Here is a 20,995-nt window from a genome sequence, read left to right as displayed (position 1 = left end):
AGGCACTTTATCACCAGGGCTCCTGAACACAACACCTTTAATAGTTGGAATACAAATGGGACATACTGTACCCTTCATCTTGCACAGTCTCAACTTCAGGGGCATTACAGGCATGTAGCTAAACTCTGTCTATTTTGATGCTTTTAGGTCCAGTTCAGATTTTTAACTAACTTTGATATTGCTAGGAGCTTAAGGATGTGCTAAACTGGGGCTTTTAGCTTATCAGCATATTAAAGAAAAACATGCTGTAACCCCCTCACCTGACTCAGTCACAACCACAGTGTATGATTCTAATCTCCGCATTTATTAAACATGTTCCCTCTGGAGCTGGAGATGATACAGTAACAGCTGTTTTATTCTGGTTTCTTTTCAAGTCACAAGGAAACACAAATGCGTCTCGAGTGTAATTTACAGCTTTCACACTGACTTTTGTAATTAAGATAAACAAGTTCCCCATATCTTTCACAATCCGCACTCCCTCCCATTCTCTCTCTCTCTCCCTCTGTTGTTGTGATCATTAATGTGAGTAAACTAGGCAAAGGGAAATTAAGTTTTATGCAAAAATAAATGAGGTAAGTTGTACTGGGCATAGTCTCCTCCCAAAAGATGCAGAGATTAAACATAAGAAATCAGCAGGCCTATAACAAAGATGGTGAAATAGAGCAAATACTGGGAAACCAGGGTATGCCCTGGCTTTAATGTCAGCCTGGTCTCTGGTTGGTACAAAATTTATATTTCTCTGTAGATCACTAATCCTTCTTGTCCACGGGAAATAATGAGAACACTTCTAGACTGCAAGCAATGTGCCATTTGGGACACAAGGATGATATTAAAACCCCCTACCATGATGGTATAACACACCCGGCAAACCACTGAGACAAGCACAGCACATTTCTCACACTGCAGCTAACAGTCATAAAGAGGACGCGTCATATCACAAGATACTTCTCCCTTGGCTGGTTAGTGCAAAAAGGGACACATTTCTTCCTCTGTTCAACACCTGAGAAAATATCCACTGCCATTTCTCAAATCTGAAGCTACCATAACACCTGAATGTGCTGATGAGCTCAAAGCACCAGCCTTGCTGAAGGCTGAGGAAGGCAAGCTTCCCCACAGCGAGGGCATTGCTTAGGCTTGGTACAGCCCCTTCCTCTCTGAACTCATCCTGACTCCAAGTGCATCCTAAGCACCCTGCAGTACTTCTCCCTGGGCATTTGAAAACAGGAGAGAAAAAGTGGTAGCTAGCAAACTGAATGACGAACCTTGTGGTTGATTTAGATTAGCTGAATCCTTGAAGAGACAGGGGGTTTGTGTGACTGCATATGCATTTTTCAGAGACAGAAAAGTAATCCCACTACAATTAATGGATCTTATTATGCTCAAAGTCAACAAGCTTGCAGAGTGTTTTGGTGATTCAGCACCTCTGTGTTTGGATTGCAGTGCTAGATGTGTGTTATGCCTTTGTCCATTTCAGCCTTGTTTGCCAACATAGGTATAGACATAATCTAGCACTAGGCACAATTCTCGCTGAACGGATTGGTGGAAGTATTTTGGTATTTTTGCATTCCCACAGTTTCTGTAGAGGCATTTACAATTGAGACAGATGAAAGCAAGTAAACACAGATATTAAAAAAAAAAGCCATTTACTTTCTCACCACACAATGTTTACTATTTGCAGTTCAGTCACCTCTGACAACTGAAATAGATCATTCCATCTCATTTCCTTCCTCCAGCATACCCACCCAATGTATTTGTGTGGGGGATCATGACACTGCAATTTAATGTTTGTTTTTACTGCAAATAGGTACTTTATTTTTCAAAGCTCACAAAACATCTATTTGTAAAATACTTTGCAACCACTATCAGTCTATTTGGTGGTGTTTTTTTTTTCCAATTCTCTAAATAATGTGAAGATATTGCTTCAAATTAAATGTCCATGTTTTATTTGACATTTTCCTTGTAAATAAGTTAACGAATATATTATTTCCATGTTTATTTATTAAGTGCATGCAGCAGTCAACATTCAAGTCCACTCCCCCAGTCCTTCCTACAAATTAGAAATCTTCTTTGCCATAAAAATTCACCTATTTTCCTCAATAAATCTATTCCTTACAAAAAACTTTTGCCTTTAGAGTCTCATTTTTTAAATTTATTTCATTAGTTTCCACCTCAGACAACTAAATTCTCTTTTATTACAACAGGGAATTTTTATAATGTGCAGATTGAAATAATGATTGTATCACAGCGCTCTGCAAGTGGTTTTCATTAAGCCTCCAGCTACTACTCCTTGCCCTGTTGGATATCTTTGTGTCAGTGTTACTTTATGCTGGACAGAAATGTGAACAATTTATGTTGAAAAGGATAAATAAAAACCTGTTAGATAACAACCTTTAAAATACACTGGCTGATGGAGCTTAATTGCATGTCCTTGTCATAATCAAAATACTTCAATTGCTTAAAACTTAACAGTCATGCTGAAAAGTGGACCTGTGAATATATTCTGGAGTTTCACATTTCTAAAAATCAAATTTCCTACTTGTCATTACAATTTTGTGTAAGCAGGCACACAGTGCCAGAAATACATTTACATTTTTGAAATGCTAGACTACAAAGATTTGTTTTTTTTGTAAACAGGGTGACTAAATTCATACTCTAAGTTCAAGTAGGATTTTCTGGTTAATTTTAGTGACTTAAAATAGCTCGGAACCATTTGTGTGGCTTACTGAAATTTACAGCATACTTATATTGTTGATCACCAGACTCATCTTGCTACTTTGTCATTCTGTATTGCCTAAGGTAAATGAGTTTGCTAGCATATATTCCCTTTGCTGCCAGGGTCACCAGAAGTCTGAACGAACACATAAAGAGTCCACTTAATTGCAAAGATTTATAGCTATGCTGTTTTCTTTTCTCCCTTTCCACTCAAACTTGTCTTCCATGTCTGACAAGGGAGAGCTGCTTATTCTAGTCAAAATCAGCAGCAGACAAGGACCATAGTTCTGCAGGGATTCCTTATTTCTGCTGCTAATGCACAGGCAACAGAGAAGCAGTTTTCTAATCCACCCCAGACACAGTACAGAACCAAAGAAAAATGATGTGTCAGTATAGTATCAGCCATCATGTCTACAATGACGCAATACGTTACACGACTGGCAAAAATAAAAAAATAAAATTAAAAAACAAACAAACAAAAAAAACAAAAACACAACAACATAACTTCCAGAAGCAACAAGCTGTTCATTTTAAGCTGTTCATTTTGATTTAAGGTATCACCCTCTCTAAGGTAAAAGACAGGCAAACTATTATGCAATAAACAGATGAGAAGTTTTTGAGTCTTTAAAGTCAGAAGCAGAAAGTTGCCATTTGAAAATCTCTTCTCTGCCTGTCCCAAGAGCCTGCTGTTTGACCCATGTATAGTTTCTACTTCATACGGAAGCCTTATCCTTTGCTTTATTTATGGCTGTGCTACAAGTTTGGGTAGCAGAGGAATTGACCAATTCCAACCAACCAGTGAAATGATTTTTCGTAACCCTCTCAAAGCACTTTCTGCTTGAACTGATTTCTAGACACTTACCAATGGAGCGATGAATACAGGTGTGCTGGTTATCACTCAGAAAAAAGCCTTCTTTGCACTGACATTCGTAGCTGCCCATAGTATTTACACATATCTGCTGGCACCCTCCATTGTTATCCTGACACTCATCGACATCTAGGAGAGAAGGAAAAAGAAATGCAAGGTAATATAAAGATTCAGAACACACATATGGAAGAGCAGGGAATCCATAAAAAGGCATACTGCAAATTAAACTAATCAAAACTACCCAGACTCCATCACGGTCAATCTAAATTAATCCATCTAATTCTTTTTCCTGCATCCCAGGTTTATAGTTAAAATAACAATAAATAAATAAATAAAAACAGCTCAGAGGAGTCCAGCAAAGTCTCCATGCATTTTGAGCTGCAAATTGATTTCCAGTCTGCAATAAATGTTCTAAACGTTAATGTTCTAGAAAGGCTGTGACCCCATCTGCCAAGTGCGATGTTGCACTCTGTCATGCCCACTCTGCTTGGAAAGACATACTTCAGGCCTACAGAATTTTTAGCAGGGGTAGCAGGCAAACACAAAGGGCATTACTAGGTAAAAAGAGTCTTTATAGAGTTCTGGTCTTGAACAGAACAGCATGTTTCAATTACTGGAGTCATAACTCCCTACTTTGTCAGTTTGTTTAGTGTTGGTTAATGAAAAGAAGGCTTCTTAAATCTAAATGTTCCATGTCTCTATTGTCATTTTAATAGGCAAATATATAAGACCCCAAAGGCAGCATTAGCTACTGGCTGTTTTGAGGGTTGCTGCCTACCCCACCTTCCCCCAATCACCTCCCTTTGGCATAAAAAGTTTTTACGCTGTTGCATTTGACAGAAACATGCATTTCAGCATTGGGAAAACACTGCCTCTAAAAGATGTCTGACCCATATTCAACCTTGCAACCCTCCTGTTTGCTCATAAAAGGTGTATCATACCCATTTTCTGTTTTCTGTTTGGATAAAAGCAACTTGCCACCTGAGAAATCCATGTTTTGCTTTTTTTTTTTTTTATAGACACGCTGCCACCAGTTAGTTATTCCACCATATGTGCCAACATGTTAGCAAACAATTTGGTGTTATGTTTTGCTTTCATTTTATTTTTGGAAAGGGAAAAAAAACACCAAAGCTAAAACAAACAAACAAACAACAAAAACAAACAAACAAAAAACAAAAAACAGATTAACAACATTGAAAACCTCAGAAGAGCTAGCACAGCTCCTTCAGAAATTAATTCCTGCAGGACCGGCCACAATACACTAAAGTAAAACCAAGCTGCTTTTGCCAGTACTCTTCCAGGCAAGGCCAGGAAGCTCAGAAAAGCTGGAGAAACTTAGCTGGTAACTAATGCAGGAACTTAACCTAGCAGCTTGCTCAACTAAGCCTGCTATTGCTGTTTGTGCTGCTCACACTTCATGTAGATGACAGAAACTCAAGCACTTTTTCACAGAGAAAGAAAGCTCTAGGGTAATTACAGCAATACCCACGGAAACCAGGCTGTCTACTCCTGTCTTGAACTGCAATGCAAGTACATAGACAGTCCTTTTCCTTTATTTTATTTTGTTTCATTTTATTTAAGCACTACTGCCTCAGATTTCCTGTGTCAACATCCTCCCTGCCCACAGTTCTTAGCCTTTTCCAGATCCAAACCTATTTCATAACCCCATCAGAGTAGTTTGGGAGAGCCTAAGAAAAGGAAAAGTGAAGACTTTCCTTGCTTACTGCAGTATGAGAAGGAAAGACAAATAGGACAACTCTGTGAGAACTTTCATCTGTAAATCAGCAGGCCTTGCTGCCATATTAGTGCCAACTCAAACTCGTTCCTTTAAAACAGCATACTGCAATCTAGGCTCACCTCTCTAGAAGATTAGTTGAACACTTCCTGAAGGAAAAAGTCTCAGTTGGTAATTGTACAAACCCTAAAATTTTGCTACAAAGCATGCGGCCTTCCAAGCATTCTGTTTATAGTATCACAAAGCAAGTTGAACAATTGCCTTCCAGCTCTGATGAATAACCTGAAACAAATGCAATGATTTTATAAACATTATTGTCTGCTCTTGATAGTAAAGGCTGGTGATTTACCACTTCTGTAAGGAGACAGCTCAATTTACCACCAACCCTCAAATCCTTACGCTGGAATAAAAGTTACAATGCTTTATGAGGAATTTCTTCCAATTGTTTTCACTTACTTGCCTCGAAATGATCTTAATGTGCATTTATGAAGAGGAGCAGTTGAAGAAAGGGGACAGCTGGGATCTAGGACTACCATATGTGTATCTCCATAACACATGCCTTCCAATAAATGTTGGCCTGGTGGTGCAGGATTAGCACTGTCTCTTCTTAGGCTTCAATCCCACATTAGGATTAGGGTTTTTGGAGCACTCTGTATTACTCCAGTCTTAAAAGACAGTATTGCATAATATCCACCATACCAAGCAATCTATTGGCCATGGCTGCCTACAAAATATCTGTTGAATTATTTACTTGACAAACTTTCTTTCCAATAGTATCACTTTGCGGTCAGTTCATTACTAACCCTGTTTAGAGAATGGTGTAAAAAAGTCTTCTGAAGTTAGGAAAGACAACTCCATTGACTCCAATGCACTCAAGTTTTGGTAGGTTTGGCAGAAAAAATCCTTCAAAAAAAAAAAAAAAACAATTTGAATTTCTTCAAAACTTAGAAATGAAAGAGCTGCCAAAGATGTTTTTTCTTTTTTTCATTGTTTGTGCAACTCCAGTTCAATGCAGCCCAAGTTGCCCAGCTGAACATGTAAACACTGGTAATGCAGCAAATGTGAGATTGCGTTTTGGACCAGATTTTCTAGAGATTAAGTTCCACATAAACACTAAAATAAGTCAGTTTTTCAATAAAGCTCCTCCGGCTCCGGTTTTGGAGGCTCTACATGTCAAACTGGGCTGTTGACTGTTGTGAAAAACTGAGGGTGGATCCTCAGCAGCTTTTACTGTCACTTTGTATGACAATTTACACCTGCTGGAGACCTGCACCCCAAGGCCTAACACTAATACAGGAAAAAAAAGCCACTTCTGATGATGCAAAATCCTTTCTCTTGAACATCTGCTTTAAGCCCCGCTAAAACCCATTTTTAAGTCTTTTAAAATGAGCACAAATACAAAGCTCACTTTCTTTATTTCTCCTTATAAAAAGTGTGGTTTTAAGAGCAGGTATGTCTTCTTTGGCTACCTTTTGCACAAAATTCACTAACACTGGTCATCTTATTGAGGACCAGGGTTACCTCCTTGTGGACAGCAGCCCCAAGGCGATGGGTGCAGGTCTCTCTCTTCCCTAGAACTGATATATGGAAACTCAAATCCACTTCCTAGGCTCTTTATCTGACAAAAGCTCTTAACTACTCCTTACTAACATACTTAAATAGATAAAATGACTAACAGCACAACGGCTAGAATCACTTATACAGGGGTTAGACCAGTGTGAGAAACCTGTTTTTCCAAGGAGATTGGGACCCGAACTTCGAATTGGCTAGCCATCATCAAGGAATAAGGGAAAATCCAGCTTAGGGAGGGGCTGGGAAATAAGTATCTTCCAAATAAGAGGGAAAGATAATGGATGCACCTATACATACATACATAGAGAGATACATCTATATATTAGAAGCATGATGCAAATTAATGCATACCTGAATTTGCATAAGACCTCTAGCTTTTTGGCCCACTGCCTTCACATAATCAAACTTGTGTTCTGTATCTTGGTAATATGAGATCCTCTAAGAGAGCGGTAGTGTGGAACAGTATCAAAGAGTAGGAGACATTACAGATGATAAAGATAGATGTTTTATTTATTACATAAACAAATGATTTCAGTTTCTCATTTAATTTATCTGATGAACTTTTCAAACAAGCTCCACTGGTATTTCACCTTGATCTGGCTCATAACTTCCTTCAGTATCTGCCCTAAAGAAGCTATTCTGACCATGTGTCCTGTTTGGATATGAGGGAGAAAGGTTTGCCAAGGGTGCCTGAAACCAAAACCACAAGCAGGAAGACACGAAAATGGAAATGGTATACAGAGTCAAATGACAAGAACAGTATGTTCACTGTCCAATTCCTCCCATGATCTTCTCTTCCTTCCTTCTGGCGTTTTTCTGTCACGTGAGCATTCATGTAAGCACTCAAGCCCCTCAGAAATCTGAGTCATCCTTGAAGTCTCCAAAGCATTTAGGAGTGACAGAACAATTCACTTACCATTGCATTAACATTCTTTGGAGTCTTCTGAAAACAGGACTTTGACTCATGATCCAGGGAACCAATCCTGTACATTTTACTCTAAGTTATTCTTTGAAACTTACTGAAGATTTTTCTAAGCAGCCTATTTTACCCATTGTGGAACACTGTGACAGAGAGATGAACTCTGACAGCATTACTGCAGACTTTTCTCAGAAGTTAGCAACTAAACACCACTAAGGATATACTGTATATGTAAAAGAAATTATCAGCAATGTCAAGCTCAGAAAATACAAATATGCAATTTTGGAATTTAAAAAAATCATTCTGAATATTTCTAACCAAAAAAAAGGGTGAAAATCTCAAAAATCACATTCCTGCATTCACCATAGTAATAGTTGTTATAATACAAAAAGAACATCTAGCCCAGCATCCTATCTTTCACATTGCCTTGTAGTGGATACTCAGGAAAGACTATACAGATGGAACAGAATCATTACTGACATGCCCTCCTGCTTCCTGTGATCATGTACCTATTAGCCTTCCCAAACCACTAGCCATGCCATTGCCACTGGTGGACCTTTCCTGTATTAATTTTTCCAATCTCTTCTGAACCCAACATGATGGTGCAATTTAATTGAGTTAAAGACTTATTTTTGTTTCAAACATGTTGTTTCATAATCTGAATGAATGTCCCCTAATGCCATGATTGTAATATACAGTTAATATTCATTCCCTACTTGCGTTTTTCATATGTTTCTTGATCTTACCGATCCCCCTCAGCCTTGTATGGTCTACCTCGTCTATTTCAAACTACAAAGCACAGCTATACACAAATATTATTACAGAGATCATTCAAATGACTTCAGTACATCGTGTTTAAAACAAGTGCCCATTTCTAGAAATTAATGTTAATGACAGCAACATTTGGCAAGTGTTCTTCTCACTTCTCTATTCCATTCCCCTCAAGCACTATGATTCTCTATTGGAGTGGGTGTCTTGGAAGATCTGATTTCAAGATAGATCTCCGGTGAGATGCTACAGGCAGGTGTTCCTGCTGGAATGGTCACACAAGTAGTGACATGTCAAGGTAGGAAAGCTAATACATGGCATCAGCTGAGGGGGCTATGAGAACAGGGATCATTAATTGAAATAATTGCTAAACCATCTTTCTTACACCAACTTTATATGAGAACACAAAGGGAAATATTAGAAGAAAGAGACCACTACCTACATACACAACATTTGTGTCTCCAGGAGATTTGACATCAGACTTCAACAAGAATTTAAAAGCATGGCTCAAATTTTCTACCATTTGCACATAGCGCTAGAATTCTGCTTTTTGTTCCCTTCCTTCAGAAAGAAATGGAAAAATGTGGTGAAGGAAAAAAGAATACCAAGCCCTTGAATCCAGAACTTCACTATTGTGGTTTCAGAAATCTTCAAGGAAGCTTTTGCTGAGAAGTCCACTGTTTTTTCCAAAAAAATAAAATCCTTTTTTTTTTTTCCAAAAAAAGTTTACCAGAGTTGAAATAAAAAAAAAGTAAGAAAAAAAAACCTTTCCCTGATAAATAAAGGACATTTTACAGAAAAGAGAAACATGAGTACGTAATCACAAGGACACTTTTGATGATGAATACACAAACCATTCTAAAATGATCAATGAATATTGTAAAACACAAGGTTTCCCTAGAACCACTCTTTTCTTATGTGCAATGGTACAACACCATACACATGCTCATGACCTGTCCTGGAGAACCCCACCTCTTAATGGGCTACAATCACCTATCACCCGAACACCCACAGAGTAGGTTTCTTATTTGTGTGCAGTTAACAGATGCACAGAACTTGAAAAGAAATGCTCAAAATCTTTTTCCTGCAGCTGCTTTGTGAAACATGGTGGTATTCCTTAAACTTCACAGTACACACGTGCTCTAAGTATGGCTGTAACAAATGCCTCTTATGGGCAATGAACCTAAGGAATTTTTTCATGTTGCTCCAACAGTTTTTGTAATAATCTACTTAATCTATTGAAACTACCACTTAAGAAAACCATAAACACAGACAAATCTGCATCTGAGGTGGAAACAGTGGTTCAGTTTTCCTGCAATACACTCGATCTGCTGCAACAGTATTTGGTTTAAGGCATTTTGCTCTTAAATTTGAACCCTCACAATCAATGAGATTATAAAGACCCATGATTTTCTACGCGCATCTCAGTAAAATAGACTTCTTTGCTATCTGTAGCATAGGAAATACTAATTTAATGTAAGACCTCATCTCTGTTGTGCATGATGCCTGCCCATTTGCTGAGCAGAAGGAAACAGCTCCATGGACATTGTGCCAATGTTGCACTGAGTTCAAGTCTCTTGACGTCATTTGCTTGTTCCATTCTTGAACAACTGGGCACCACTGCCTGTCCTTTTAAGACACCAAAGCTATTTTCACAACTTTTAGCATTTCCAAAATAAATAAATAAAAAAAGCTCCTTAATGTGACATCTTACTTGGTGCTTCTATCTTTTCATTTGGTACTCATGCCTGAATTTTAGACAGACACATAGACAGGGCAGCCAATTCACAACAGTGCCTAAACACAACAAAGCTCCCTATCAATTATTTTTAAATAAGTTTTCCATTTTTTGACATAGGGTTTTAAAATAATTTTGTATGAATTTGATCCTGCTTTTTTGCATCTGCGGTGTCACTGTCTAGGGAAAGCCAGCAGCCTCCAGTTTGACATTAATGGGAGGCTTGGAGAGCCACAGCTCCATTAGCAATAAGCTTGCAGTTCTCACTGATGTTCAATTGAATGTAGGCCACTCAGAGTTGCAATGCTGGATTAACAATCCTCTATAAACTAAGAGAGAAGTTAATGACATATGCAAACAAACAGCAGTCCTGATGAATTGAAGGAAAAGCTTGGTACAACTTAAGTAAATTATCCATTCTATCATATTGTCCCTTAGCTTGTCTTGCCTCTGGTCTTTCTCTGGGGCCTCATTAACTGCTACACACTCAGCTGAAGTAGTACTCTAAATCTTTCTTCCAGGTTAACTACTGCTTATACCTACTTTCTTTTACATCTATGTAGAGACACTGCCAGGACCAGAAAAATCTGGTCTGGATTAACTCAAAAGTACTTTTTTTTTTTTGTTGTTTTGTTTTGCTTATTTTCTCTCTCACACACAAAAATGAAACATATTTTCCTTTGGGTCAAACAAAGCATGTAACTTTACATGGAAAATGAAACTATTTTCATTTCAAGTTGGTAACATCCTCATGGTCTATATCATAAGAAGCATTTTCTTCCTGTGCGCTGGTAATAAAAGCTGAGGAAATGGCTACATTAATGAATCGTTCAGAAGCCCGAGGTGACTTCTTTGTTCTCTCTCAGTAACCCAGGGGACTCTCCAGAATCAGATGAGGATTTTACCCTAAGCACTGCAGCATCCAGGAGGCTACAAAGTCATTCTCACTATCTCTATAAATAATGTTTCAAGTCCACAAAAAGTGGAAGATGATTAACAGGAGAGTCTGAAGCACAACCTTCATTACACTGAAGAGGAAACTGTATCAGGAGCTGAGAAACTTGCTTAGTCAGGCACTTATCTACTTCTTAAGCTTTTGGGGAACATGAAAATTCTGAAAATGTTCTGAAAGCACTGAAATTGCTCCTGTAGATCACATCAAATATTTCTCAAAGGATCTCCATTGTGAAAAGAGTTTCATAAATGCAACCTGAATTTCTGAATAGTTTCAGCAGTTGCATTTTCAGTGAATGAATGCATAATTTGGCACAAAATATTTAGGCAAATTTTCATTTATACCACATATGAAACTGTTTCAGCATTTCCACTCTCCTACATGAGTAACACAAAAGCAGTACTTAGAAACAGTATTTTGTCTGATTTCTCTTGACAAAAATACCTGAAAGATATTCAAGATCTTACGGTAAACATTCATTTCTTTTTTATATGTAGTGGAAATACTAGCTTACCACTCAACATATCCAGTACAAGCCAGATTGATTAATTGTTTTCTTTTGATGACGTGGCTTTAAGAAAACAACCTTAGAAAACAGTTGGACACCTGAACAACAGCTGAGCAGGAGCCACCCATTAGTAGATGTAAGCTGCAGCAAGTTGTATTAGTGCTATGCAACTCAACAAATTAACACAGTAAGCCATATGAATTTTTCACACAGAGGTCACCATTGCCATGATCAGTAAGAGTCTTGGGAATCATCAGTGAAACCCAACAGTAGTCAAAAAAAAAACCACCTGACTTCACAAGCATTATAACTATGGAAAGAAGTAATGAATTTAGTTAAGTTTGGAGCTGGTTTGATAGTGTAAAGCCAAGACAAACAAACAAAATCCCCAAACATATCAAAACCAAAGAATCTCCTCATCTCCACCTTCCCCCTAAAATTCACTAGGGCTGTATATCATTTTCATCAGAGCACCAGTAGCAACAGTGCACTTTCCCCCCCCCCACCCCTTAAATCAAAGTACTTAAGGGTCACAGCCTTCTGTGTCCAACATATGAAGTTAATGTATATGTTCACATAGATAAGTAAAACATTCACAGTTACATCACATAGCTTAAATACACATATGAGAGAATAAAACTTGTGTTTCATGCACAAGCTAATAATTAAATGACAGGAATTTCCATGGACAATTCATTCCACTAAAAGCCCTCCTACCTTTTACTCCCAGATATCTGATGTTGGTTGTACAGGATCTTGAGTCAGAGGGAAAACTATTTACAAGTTAAGGGAAATGGATTGACTGTCCACTGACAAATTCTGCAACTTTACTCCTTGAAGTCCCATTCAGATATGTAGCCTGTGTGAAATTACAAAGTGGATGCTTGTTGGAACTTCTTTATTGGCAGCTCTGTACACTCACCAATTTCCTAGAGCTCTTCTTTGAGTTCTGATTTCAAATTCAAACACTCAAAGCAAAACTCAGTTCATACCCAAGATATTCTCACACAAGAATGAGTTTTCATGTTCTTTCAATGTGCAGTCACAAACAGATTTGGCCTATGGTCCTTTCCATAAGTCAGAGCCTAACTCAAACTGGACTTATAGTTAAGAGGAGTTCTTCTAGTTATTTTGTCCAAGTTTCTTAGACTTCTCCGAGATGTTTATACAGTGAATTTCAGAGGGTTTTGTAAGTACTGAACAGCTGATGGCATATAGTGAGTCTCAGGCCTGTTCAAGAAAATGCTGCACTTGCACAGGCAGTGGACATCGTTACTCATATCTAGTTGGTGCCAAAAAGTTCTGATGCACTGGGACCAGGGTGCTTATTCTTATATAATCAAACCCTAAACAATTTCTAATTCGCATGGCACTCTGGCTTCCTGTCCTGTAAATGCAACTCTAAGCCTGTTACTATAAATCACCAGTGGGATACAGAACCCATTCTTTGCTGTCATATTAATATATATATTTCTTTATTGCTTCTCTGACTAATTTCAGAAGCAGTTTCTTAGTTATGAGTGGAAAAAAAAAAAAAAAAAAAAAAGACAACTAAATAAATGAAGTTCCTCAGCTGCTTCAAAGGAAATCATTCAAGCTCCACACTTAAGTCTAAATATATCAATGCATATACTCACAATTTTAAGTACAAAAACTACTTTTCAGAAGATAATGCTGAAATATTGTTCCTCTTTATTTGCTAATACATATCTGAAAAACAGAATTCTGGTACTTTAATATAACAGTCTGAGTTATCAGTAGTAGAAAACTTCTCAGCCTGTACTGGCCACAATATAAATACACTAGGAATACTTTCAAATAATCACTTTAGGGATTTTTTGATGATTCACATACACTGAAACAGAACACCTCATTTTCAAGATGCCTGTATACTTATACATAAATTATGTTGGAGAAACTGTGTGAGAGGAAAAATCTTATATAAAAATGTACTTCTTTCCCATTCAAGCTTATTTTACTAAAAGAATTAAAAAAAAAAAACACCTATGAGTTTTCTCTTTTTAGTACATTGTCTGATATAATAGCTAATGCAAGAAAAGAATTAGAATGGAAAACTCTACAGTACATCCTACAATAAAAAATCAATTTTTCTTCCTTGAAGAACTACACAATTTTAAATTTTTTTCATTTTTAAGGGAAAGCCAACTTTCAAGGTCATACAACAGAACGTTGTCCTCTCTGTATAGCTCTTCTTATAAGAAGAAAAAAAGACATGAAAACACGCCCACTAACATATGAACCAAAGTATACCCAAAAGGTTCCCAAAATTCTGGATGCCCAACTCTTGCTAAGGATTGTCTGTAACACTGCCTTCTAAATAAATTCAGCAAATACATCTTTCCATTCCTTTAAACTCTTCAGTTCTTATCATAGAATCACAGAACGGTTTGGGTTGGAAGGGACCTTAAAGACCATCTGGTTCCAACACCCCTGCCATGGGCAGGAACACCTCCCACCAGACCAGGTTGCCCAAAGCCTCATCCAGCCTGACCTTGAACACCTCCAGAGATGGGGCATCCACAGCTTCTCTGGGCAGCCTGTGCCAGTGCATCACCACCCTCAGAGTAAAGAATTTCTTCCTTATACCTAATCTAAATCTACCCTCTTTCAATTTAAAGCCTTTATCCCTTGTTCTATCACTATACCCCTTGACAAATAGTCCATCCCCAGGTTTCCTCTAGGCACCCTTTAGGTACTGGAAGGCTGCTAAAAGGTCTCCCCGAAGCCTTCTCTTCTCCAGGCTGAACAACCCCAACTCCCTCAGCCTTTCTTCACAGGAGAGGTGCTCTAGCCCCTTGATCATTCTCGTGGACTCCTCTGGACCTGCTCTATCAGGTCCATGTCTTTTCTAGTGCTGGGAGCCCCAGAGCTGGATGCAGTACTCCAGGTGGGGCTGCATGAGGGTGGAGATTCAACTAAGGTGTAATCACTCTGTTGAGGAGGTTATACTATAGTCCAACACTTACTGCTGTAGCAACTTTCTCTTCAGTTAATATTTTCTTTTGTAAAGATAGAGTAGAAAAGCTTTGCCCTGATTCTCATTTCTGTTCCCATGGCACAATAACTCATGTCTGCTCCAGTCTTAGTTAAGAAAGTACATACCAATTGTTTCCAAACATTTATTTCCATAACCTATAAGGCCCCTTAACAATAAATTTTGCTAAATCCTCCAAATTCTCTAAGCAATCATTCTTGTAAACTATGTCCAATTTTAATTAATGCTTTAATTACTCACTATTACTATTATTTGTTAGTTACAGGCTTCACAAAGACAAAATAAAAGTTGCTACTTCATGTTCATTCTTGCCCCTCTTTTATCCAAAACTACTTATTGTGCTCTGATACAATTTCTCTAAGCACCGTGTACACATGGAGTATTTTGAGATGCTCAAGAAGGATCTGGACTGAAGCCTGCAAAAGCTAATGGAAGCAGTAAATAACGATCCTGTCTTGTAGTCTTATCCAAACTTTCAAGTTTGCACATTGTACACTAAAGTCAAAAGGATAATGTTAAAACACCGAAATTCATGGAAATTATCAGACAGCAAAAGCAGGCACTACAGAAAGCTGAGGCTCTGGAATCTACCTAACAAGGAAGTTCACTGCCAACCTTTCAACTCATGCTCAAGTCTACTGGAAAATAATTTTGTCTAAAAATTGTTCTAATTTGTCTAAATTTTCTAATACAGCAAGCAATTATGCAGCAGCTATTATTTTCAATGGCTAATTTCTCAACTGTTTAAATCATGCTGCTTATCATAAATCAACACTGCCAAGAATTGATTGCATTCTAGAGCACAGTATAATGACAGCGACTATATTTGGAATCAGAGACCAGAGAATTTTGCTGCTCTCTGCTTTGTCTGTATTTGTTTGATTGTTTGTTTTGTTTTTTCTGTAATCCATATGCAATTTTCACTGGTTATACATAATTTCTGGGACTGACACATACATTATAGGCTGAAATCCTACACCTTCAGGTGAAGACATGGTCTCTCTTGCTTTAAGAAAGATTTACACACAACATGGATCCCAAACTTCTGGTTAATTTTAGTATATTTTATAGCATTTATCTCAAGGTATACATCAACATAGGCCCTACTGGCTTAGAAATTATTTATTTTTAGAAAGTTGAGATGAATTAACAAAAGATATGAAGCTAATACAAACAACATAAAACAGTAAAGATGCACAATCCAGAATAAAACTGTGACTTTGATGAACTAAGACACAGCCACCTACAGCAGTGTTAGATCAAAGAAGAGCATCCATATACAATTTAACTTATACATAATAACTACACACTCTAAGCAGATTATTCTTTACTTTTCTGTGTGTTCCATGCAGAGAAATCTTTACTGTGACTTATTACCTCCTCCAGGGAGTAAGTATTCAAAAAAAAAAAAAAGACTCAGATAACAAGAAGACTTGAAGAAACAAGAGACTGAGATTGATGCGGCTGTCACATAGCTCCTGGTTTCTTAATTTATTATGACAGTCTGAGAATCTTACTTTACAGTTGACAGCAACCAAGATTTATTCTACACTTCTGATTATTTCCCTATACCTAACAAAAAACTTCAGGCCTACAGTGATTTATATACTCTCTTGTTTCAGTACTTCTTAGATCGCATTGGCTTAAGAAAGCAAACATAGGGCAAATTAACATGTAAAGAAAGTTATATGTCATTTGAACACAAAAGATTAATGTCAGGTGATCAAACATCAGAGTAATTCTGAGGGGAAAATGTTCAGATACAGAATTAGAAAAAGCAGAGTTTTATAACAAAAGCAGTGTGTTCAGATCCTAGTTTCAGAGAAAGCTGGATATTGGAGGCCTTTCCATTGGTCACAATGAAAATTCCTTATTTTTATTGGATTTCCAGAGTGAACCTGGATGCATTTTCAAAATTAGTCTCCAGTTTTCAGACTTCCTAGAGCAAAAATCCTATTTTCAAAGGTGTTAGTTGACTGAATTCTATGGAACTACATCTGTGGGGAAAAAAAAGGGAGCAGTTCATCTGAGCTACAGAAAATACACACCTTATGATCTGAGGATCACACACCCAAAATACCTATTTCTCTCTAGTGACTTCAAAGTGAGTACAGATAGACGTCTTATATGCAGACGTTTACACTCCACTAGCTGAACCTCAGCCCAGGACATTTAAAGTAATGGTAGTTAAATGTTTTTCAAATTTGCATTGCAAACACAGTGACAATGATTCTCATCCATCTATCACAGAATCATCAAGAGATGAGGCTGAAATTGCTCAGTTTGAAAATTTCTAGTTACCAGGTGCCATAAAACTAAATCTGATATTTACAGAGGGGAGAACATTATAACTAGTATGTTACTTATAAGCCCATTTCAAAGGAGACATATAATTTATTTCTAGGACTGTGCTACCACTTACACTATCCAGACTCTCACAACATGCAGGCAACCAAATAATAGAAGTAAACATACATGTACAGAAATTGTATGTAAAAATCTAATACAGAGTTGCCTATGGAACATTTACTTCTCATCCTAGCTTTCATATTTGCTCAGCATCTACTCTTCAGTCTGCAGAACAGCAGTACATGTTATGAAGTCTGATGCATGCCCCTGTACCACAAATACTAAATACTTAAAATTGCTGTGATGAATCACAGCTGTTATCATTCATCTAACATACAGACTGATGGAAGATTTGAAAACAGTAATACAATAAAAACTAGTTCCCCAAAGAGACATATCACAAAGCAATCACAAAGACACAATCACTGCCGGTCATCATTTGCAGAAGTAGAGAATACATAAAGGTTTAAAACACAAACACATTTCTACCGTTAAAACTTGCATTTCAACACTTTTCACTATGCCTGTAAATATATATTATACAGAGAGCCATTCCCATCTTGTGCCTGGGCCCCTCAAATTTAGAACAGATCTCTCCATTACTCAACCACTGAGCCCTGATTCGGGAGTCTGGCTTCCTTCTCTTAAGACGTAAAATAACTGCTGAGTCCTAAAGTTCTGCTCAAGAAAATCTCTCACTGGAACCACTGGAAATGAGTTTCAAGATTTAGATTAATAACTTTCTCAGAAAACAAAACAAAACAATAGAAAAACTCATGTAATTTAATAAAAATGAAGAATTATGAAGAGAAGGCTATCGGGTTTATTCAACCCTCCTCTGTCTGCCAAGGTGTTTAAGATTAGCAGCCATGAAAATCTGTAAGAGAGTGATAACATTATCTGATTGATAATATTATCTGATTGATAATATTATCAGAGGCCCTGCTGACGTGCTGGAGCAGGACAATACTACGGCTCATCTAATAGTGTCCTGGAATTAGGAAAGAAGGGCAAGGAAAACTGGAAGACAGCCAAGAAAATGGACTACTTTTCTCAGTTTCTCTTTAAAGTATTTATGAAACTAAAAAACAAAATGAAGCAAAAACTTCCCAAAGTTGTTTAGTTTTATATTAAAAATGTTCATATTTAAACAAAAAAAATCTATTTGAACTGTTGGGAAACAAAGAAAAATAAACATAAGTAATAAAGTATTCATTTGGAGTTCAAGCAAGCAACACACTGCACATAGCTGTCTGGAAATGAAGAAAAATAAAGCCGTATTAAAAGGAAGGCACTGGTTCCTTTAATCATACTAGTGATTATGCAATCCTTAATCAGCTATGTACCACCACTTGACATTTTGCATCTGGGAGTTTTAGAAGCGATTTCACATACACTTGCAACTTTCCTCCCACTTCATGTTGACAGGCAAATTAGGTTATAAACCCCTGTACCTGTGTACACATTCAGACAAACCCAGGGGTAGAAATACATAGATTTCAGGTTCTAACTGTTGTGTTGTTGGTTTGTTGTTGTTGCTTGTTTTTGAAAGAAAAACTGGAACATTCATTGAAAAGGTACATTCATGAATGGTACAATGAGGTATACATACACATGCATACATACTAATGTTCGTTTTGTAATCTGAGTCAGACTGTAGGCTACTACTATCCAGTCAGGAATTAAGCTTACATGTCAGGATTGAAATCCCTTCTCTCTTAATGTAAGCCAACAGATCTTAAAGGAGCACAGCAAGACAAGAACTTGGGTCTAGATCCTAACTTCATACCTCAGAAGAAAAGAAATCATGTCATTTTAGACATGAGCCTGGTTTTCATACTGACTTGGGATCCCAAGAACCATTTTATAACAGGCAGATGTTACTTCGAGGACATCCAATCTGTTCCTGGTTTGTCTCTGAAGTTTCTCCTTTAGCTGCAGGCTCCTAAATGACTTGCTATGTTGTTGCTCTGCCCCACCTGCCAAAGCTGGTAGACTGGTACCACTCTCGGAGCAGGTTCAGTTGCTCCAGGGAAAGCACTACCTCTCTTTTCCTGCAAGGAACTCCATGTGACAGTTACTTTGTCAAGAAAGGCAAAAAAACATCTGAGAACAGGCAAACGAAACACTGAAGTCCATTTTTCCAGGCTGAAAAATCAGACCTGCTGCCCAATGCACACCTTCAAGACTGGGGACATAACCAGGATTTTGCCATTGACTTTTTGGTACTGAAGTCAAGATGACACTGTGCTTGTATACCACATTGAACAATCAACTCTTGAAGAGGGCTCTGTGGAATTTATGATGAACACTAGAACTTGCAATCCTGGCTTAATTTTCATAAACATTTTCATAAATTTTCCTGGCTTTATTTTCATATATCATAATTTCACTCTGCTTCCTAGGACTCTTCTGAATCACAGACACAGGATCAACTGCTGAAGAACCGTATGTCTTTATTGGACCACCAAAATCAATTCTTGTAGTTATTTCCAGAAGTATGACATACAAGACAATTAATTGAGATATCATACTATTGGCGTCCAAATTTAGCGAATCTGTTACTTTCCTGTAAACAAGAGAAATCGAAGTTACACAGAATATTTGAAATAGGAGTGTATAAGCAGGGTTTCATAAAAGTAGGGATTCTATTCCTGACTATGTTGCAGACATCCTGTGTGAAGATCAGGAAGTCACTTTGCCTTAGTTCCTCATCTATAAAACAACTATTAAAATTATAATTCTTTTTCTTAAAGGATTTTGTGAAGACAAATCTATTAGTATTTGCAAGGTGCTCACATATGTTCCCATGTCACAGAAATTAATACCATGGAAAAACCTATAAATAAAAGAAATACATCTCTAAATAGATTATGATTAAATTTTCGTCCAGTTAAGATGAGTGCAACCTGGAAGAGAGAGGTGCTTTTTCAAAAAAAACAATGCAAACTCCCTGTTAAAAAGAGACAATCTGAAGGGAGAGCTGAGAAAATAAAAACCAAAAACCTCCAAAGAACAGAGAGCTGAGCAGCATTTCATATCTATTTATATTCATATCTGATTAGGTATGCAAAGAAAATTATCACTCCATGCAATTCAATCCTTTAACCTTTTAATCCTTTAACATTTTTCACACAGATTTGGTTTGACAAACGAACAGAAAACAATGAGTTGTGACAATTTTTTTCTATTTTTTTTTTTTTTTAGGAAGAATTCCCCAACTACATGTACACAAAACTCTGGCTCCAGGTAAAAAAGACAGAAGAGAAGAATTTGGAGGAAGTATCACATGGTTGTCTCATATCAACGGCAATCACTTTTTGTTTTTACATATTTTTCTTTCACACTTTTTTCTCCCCATTTTTTGACAGTCTGATCAGAGATGGCTGAATTCCTGAACGCCTTGAATGGTCAAATATTAGCTGACACGTAAGCCCTTTGGCAAGGAAATTTTGCAAAGTTAGGCTCACCGCTTTCTCACTCACATAGATATGGCACTCTCTTCTACTTTCTATTTCCAGATGCTGAATAACTTCTTAAGACTTGCTCAGGTATATCAGTAAGAACTGCTTTCACTAAGGTTTCTATCAAGCTTTTCCTGAATAAATCCCTAGGTTTATTAGTGTTAAGCAATGCTTCAGACCAAAACAGAATATAATACTCTCCCAGGAAGCTAATATTTTTATACAGTAGGGGAGAGATGAATCTAAGACAATAGTACTCCACACAAGAGTCTTTTAGGAGAAAGGCAAAATAATTCAATGCTTTTTCTGAATATCCAAGTGGAGCACACTACTGCAACTTTTTGAATTCTGCAACTGCAGTAACCAAACACTACTGCTCTACCTCATTCAA

The 20,995-nt window shown here is 37.3% G+C and overlaps 1 protein-coding gene across 11 annotated transcripts in view; it reads right to left on the bottom strand.

The window, feature by feature from the left end:
- The window catches only part of SCUBE1 (signal peptide, CUB domain and EGF like domain containing 1), a 213,891-nt gene that overhangs the window by 154,160 nt on the left and 38,736 nt on the right, over window positions 1-20,995 (bottom strand). For all 11 annotated transcript variants that reach the window (XM_035540961.1, XM_035540960.1, XM_035540959.1 and 8 more), the window contains exon 4: window positions 3,575-3,709. In XM_035540961.1, coding sequence (XP_035396854.1) covers window positions 3,575-3,709 — 135 coding nt within the window. The remainder of the gene's footprint in view (window positions 1-3,574; window positions 3,710-20,995) is intronic.

Source organism: Cygnus atratus, chromosome 1 (genome assembly GCF_013377495.2).
Source record: "Cygnus atratus isolate AKBS03 ecotype Queensland, Australia chromosome 1, CAtr_DNAZoo_HiC_assembly, whole genome shotgun sequence".
NCBI lineage: Eukaryota > Metazoa > Chordata > Aves > Anseriformes > Anatidae > Cygnus > Cygnus atratus.
This window is presented reverse-complemented; position numbering and strand designations above follow the sequence as displayed.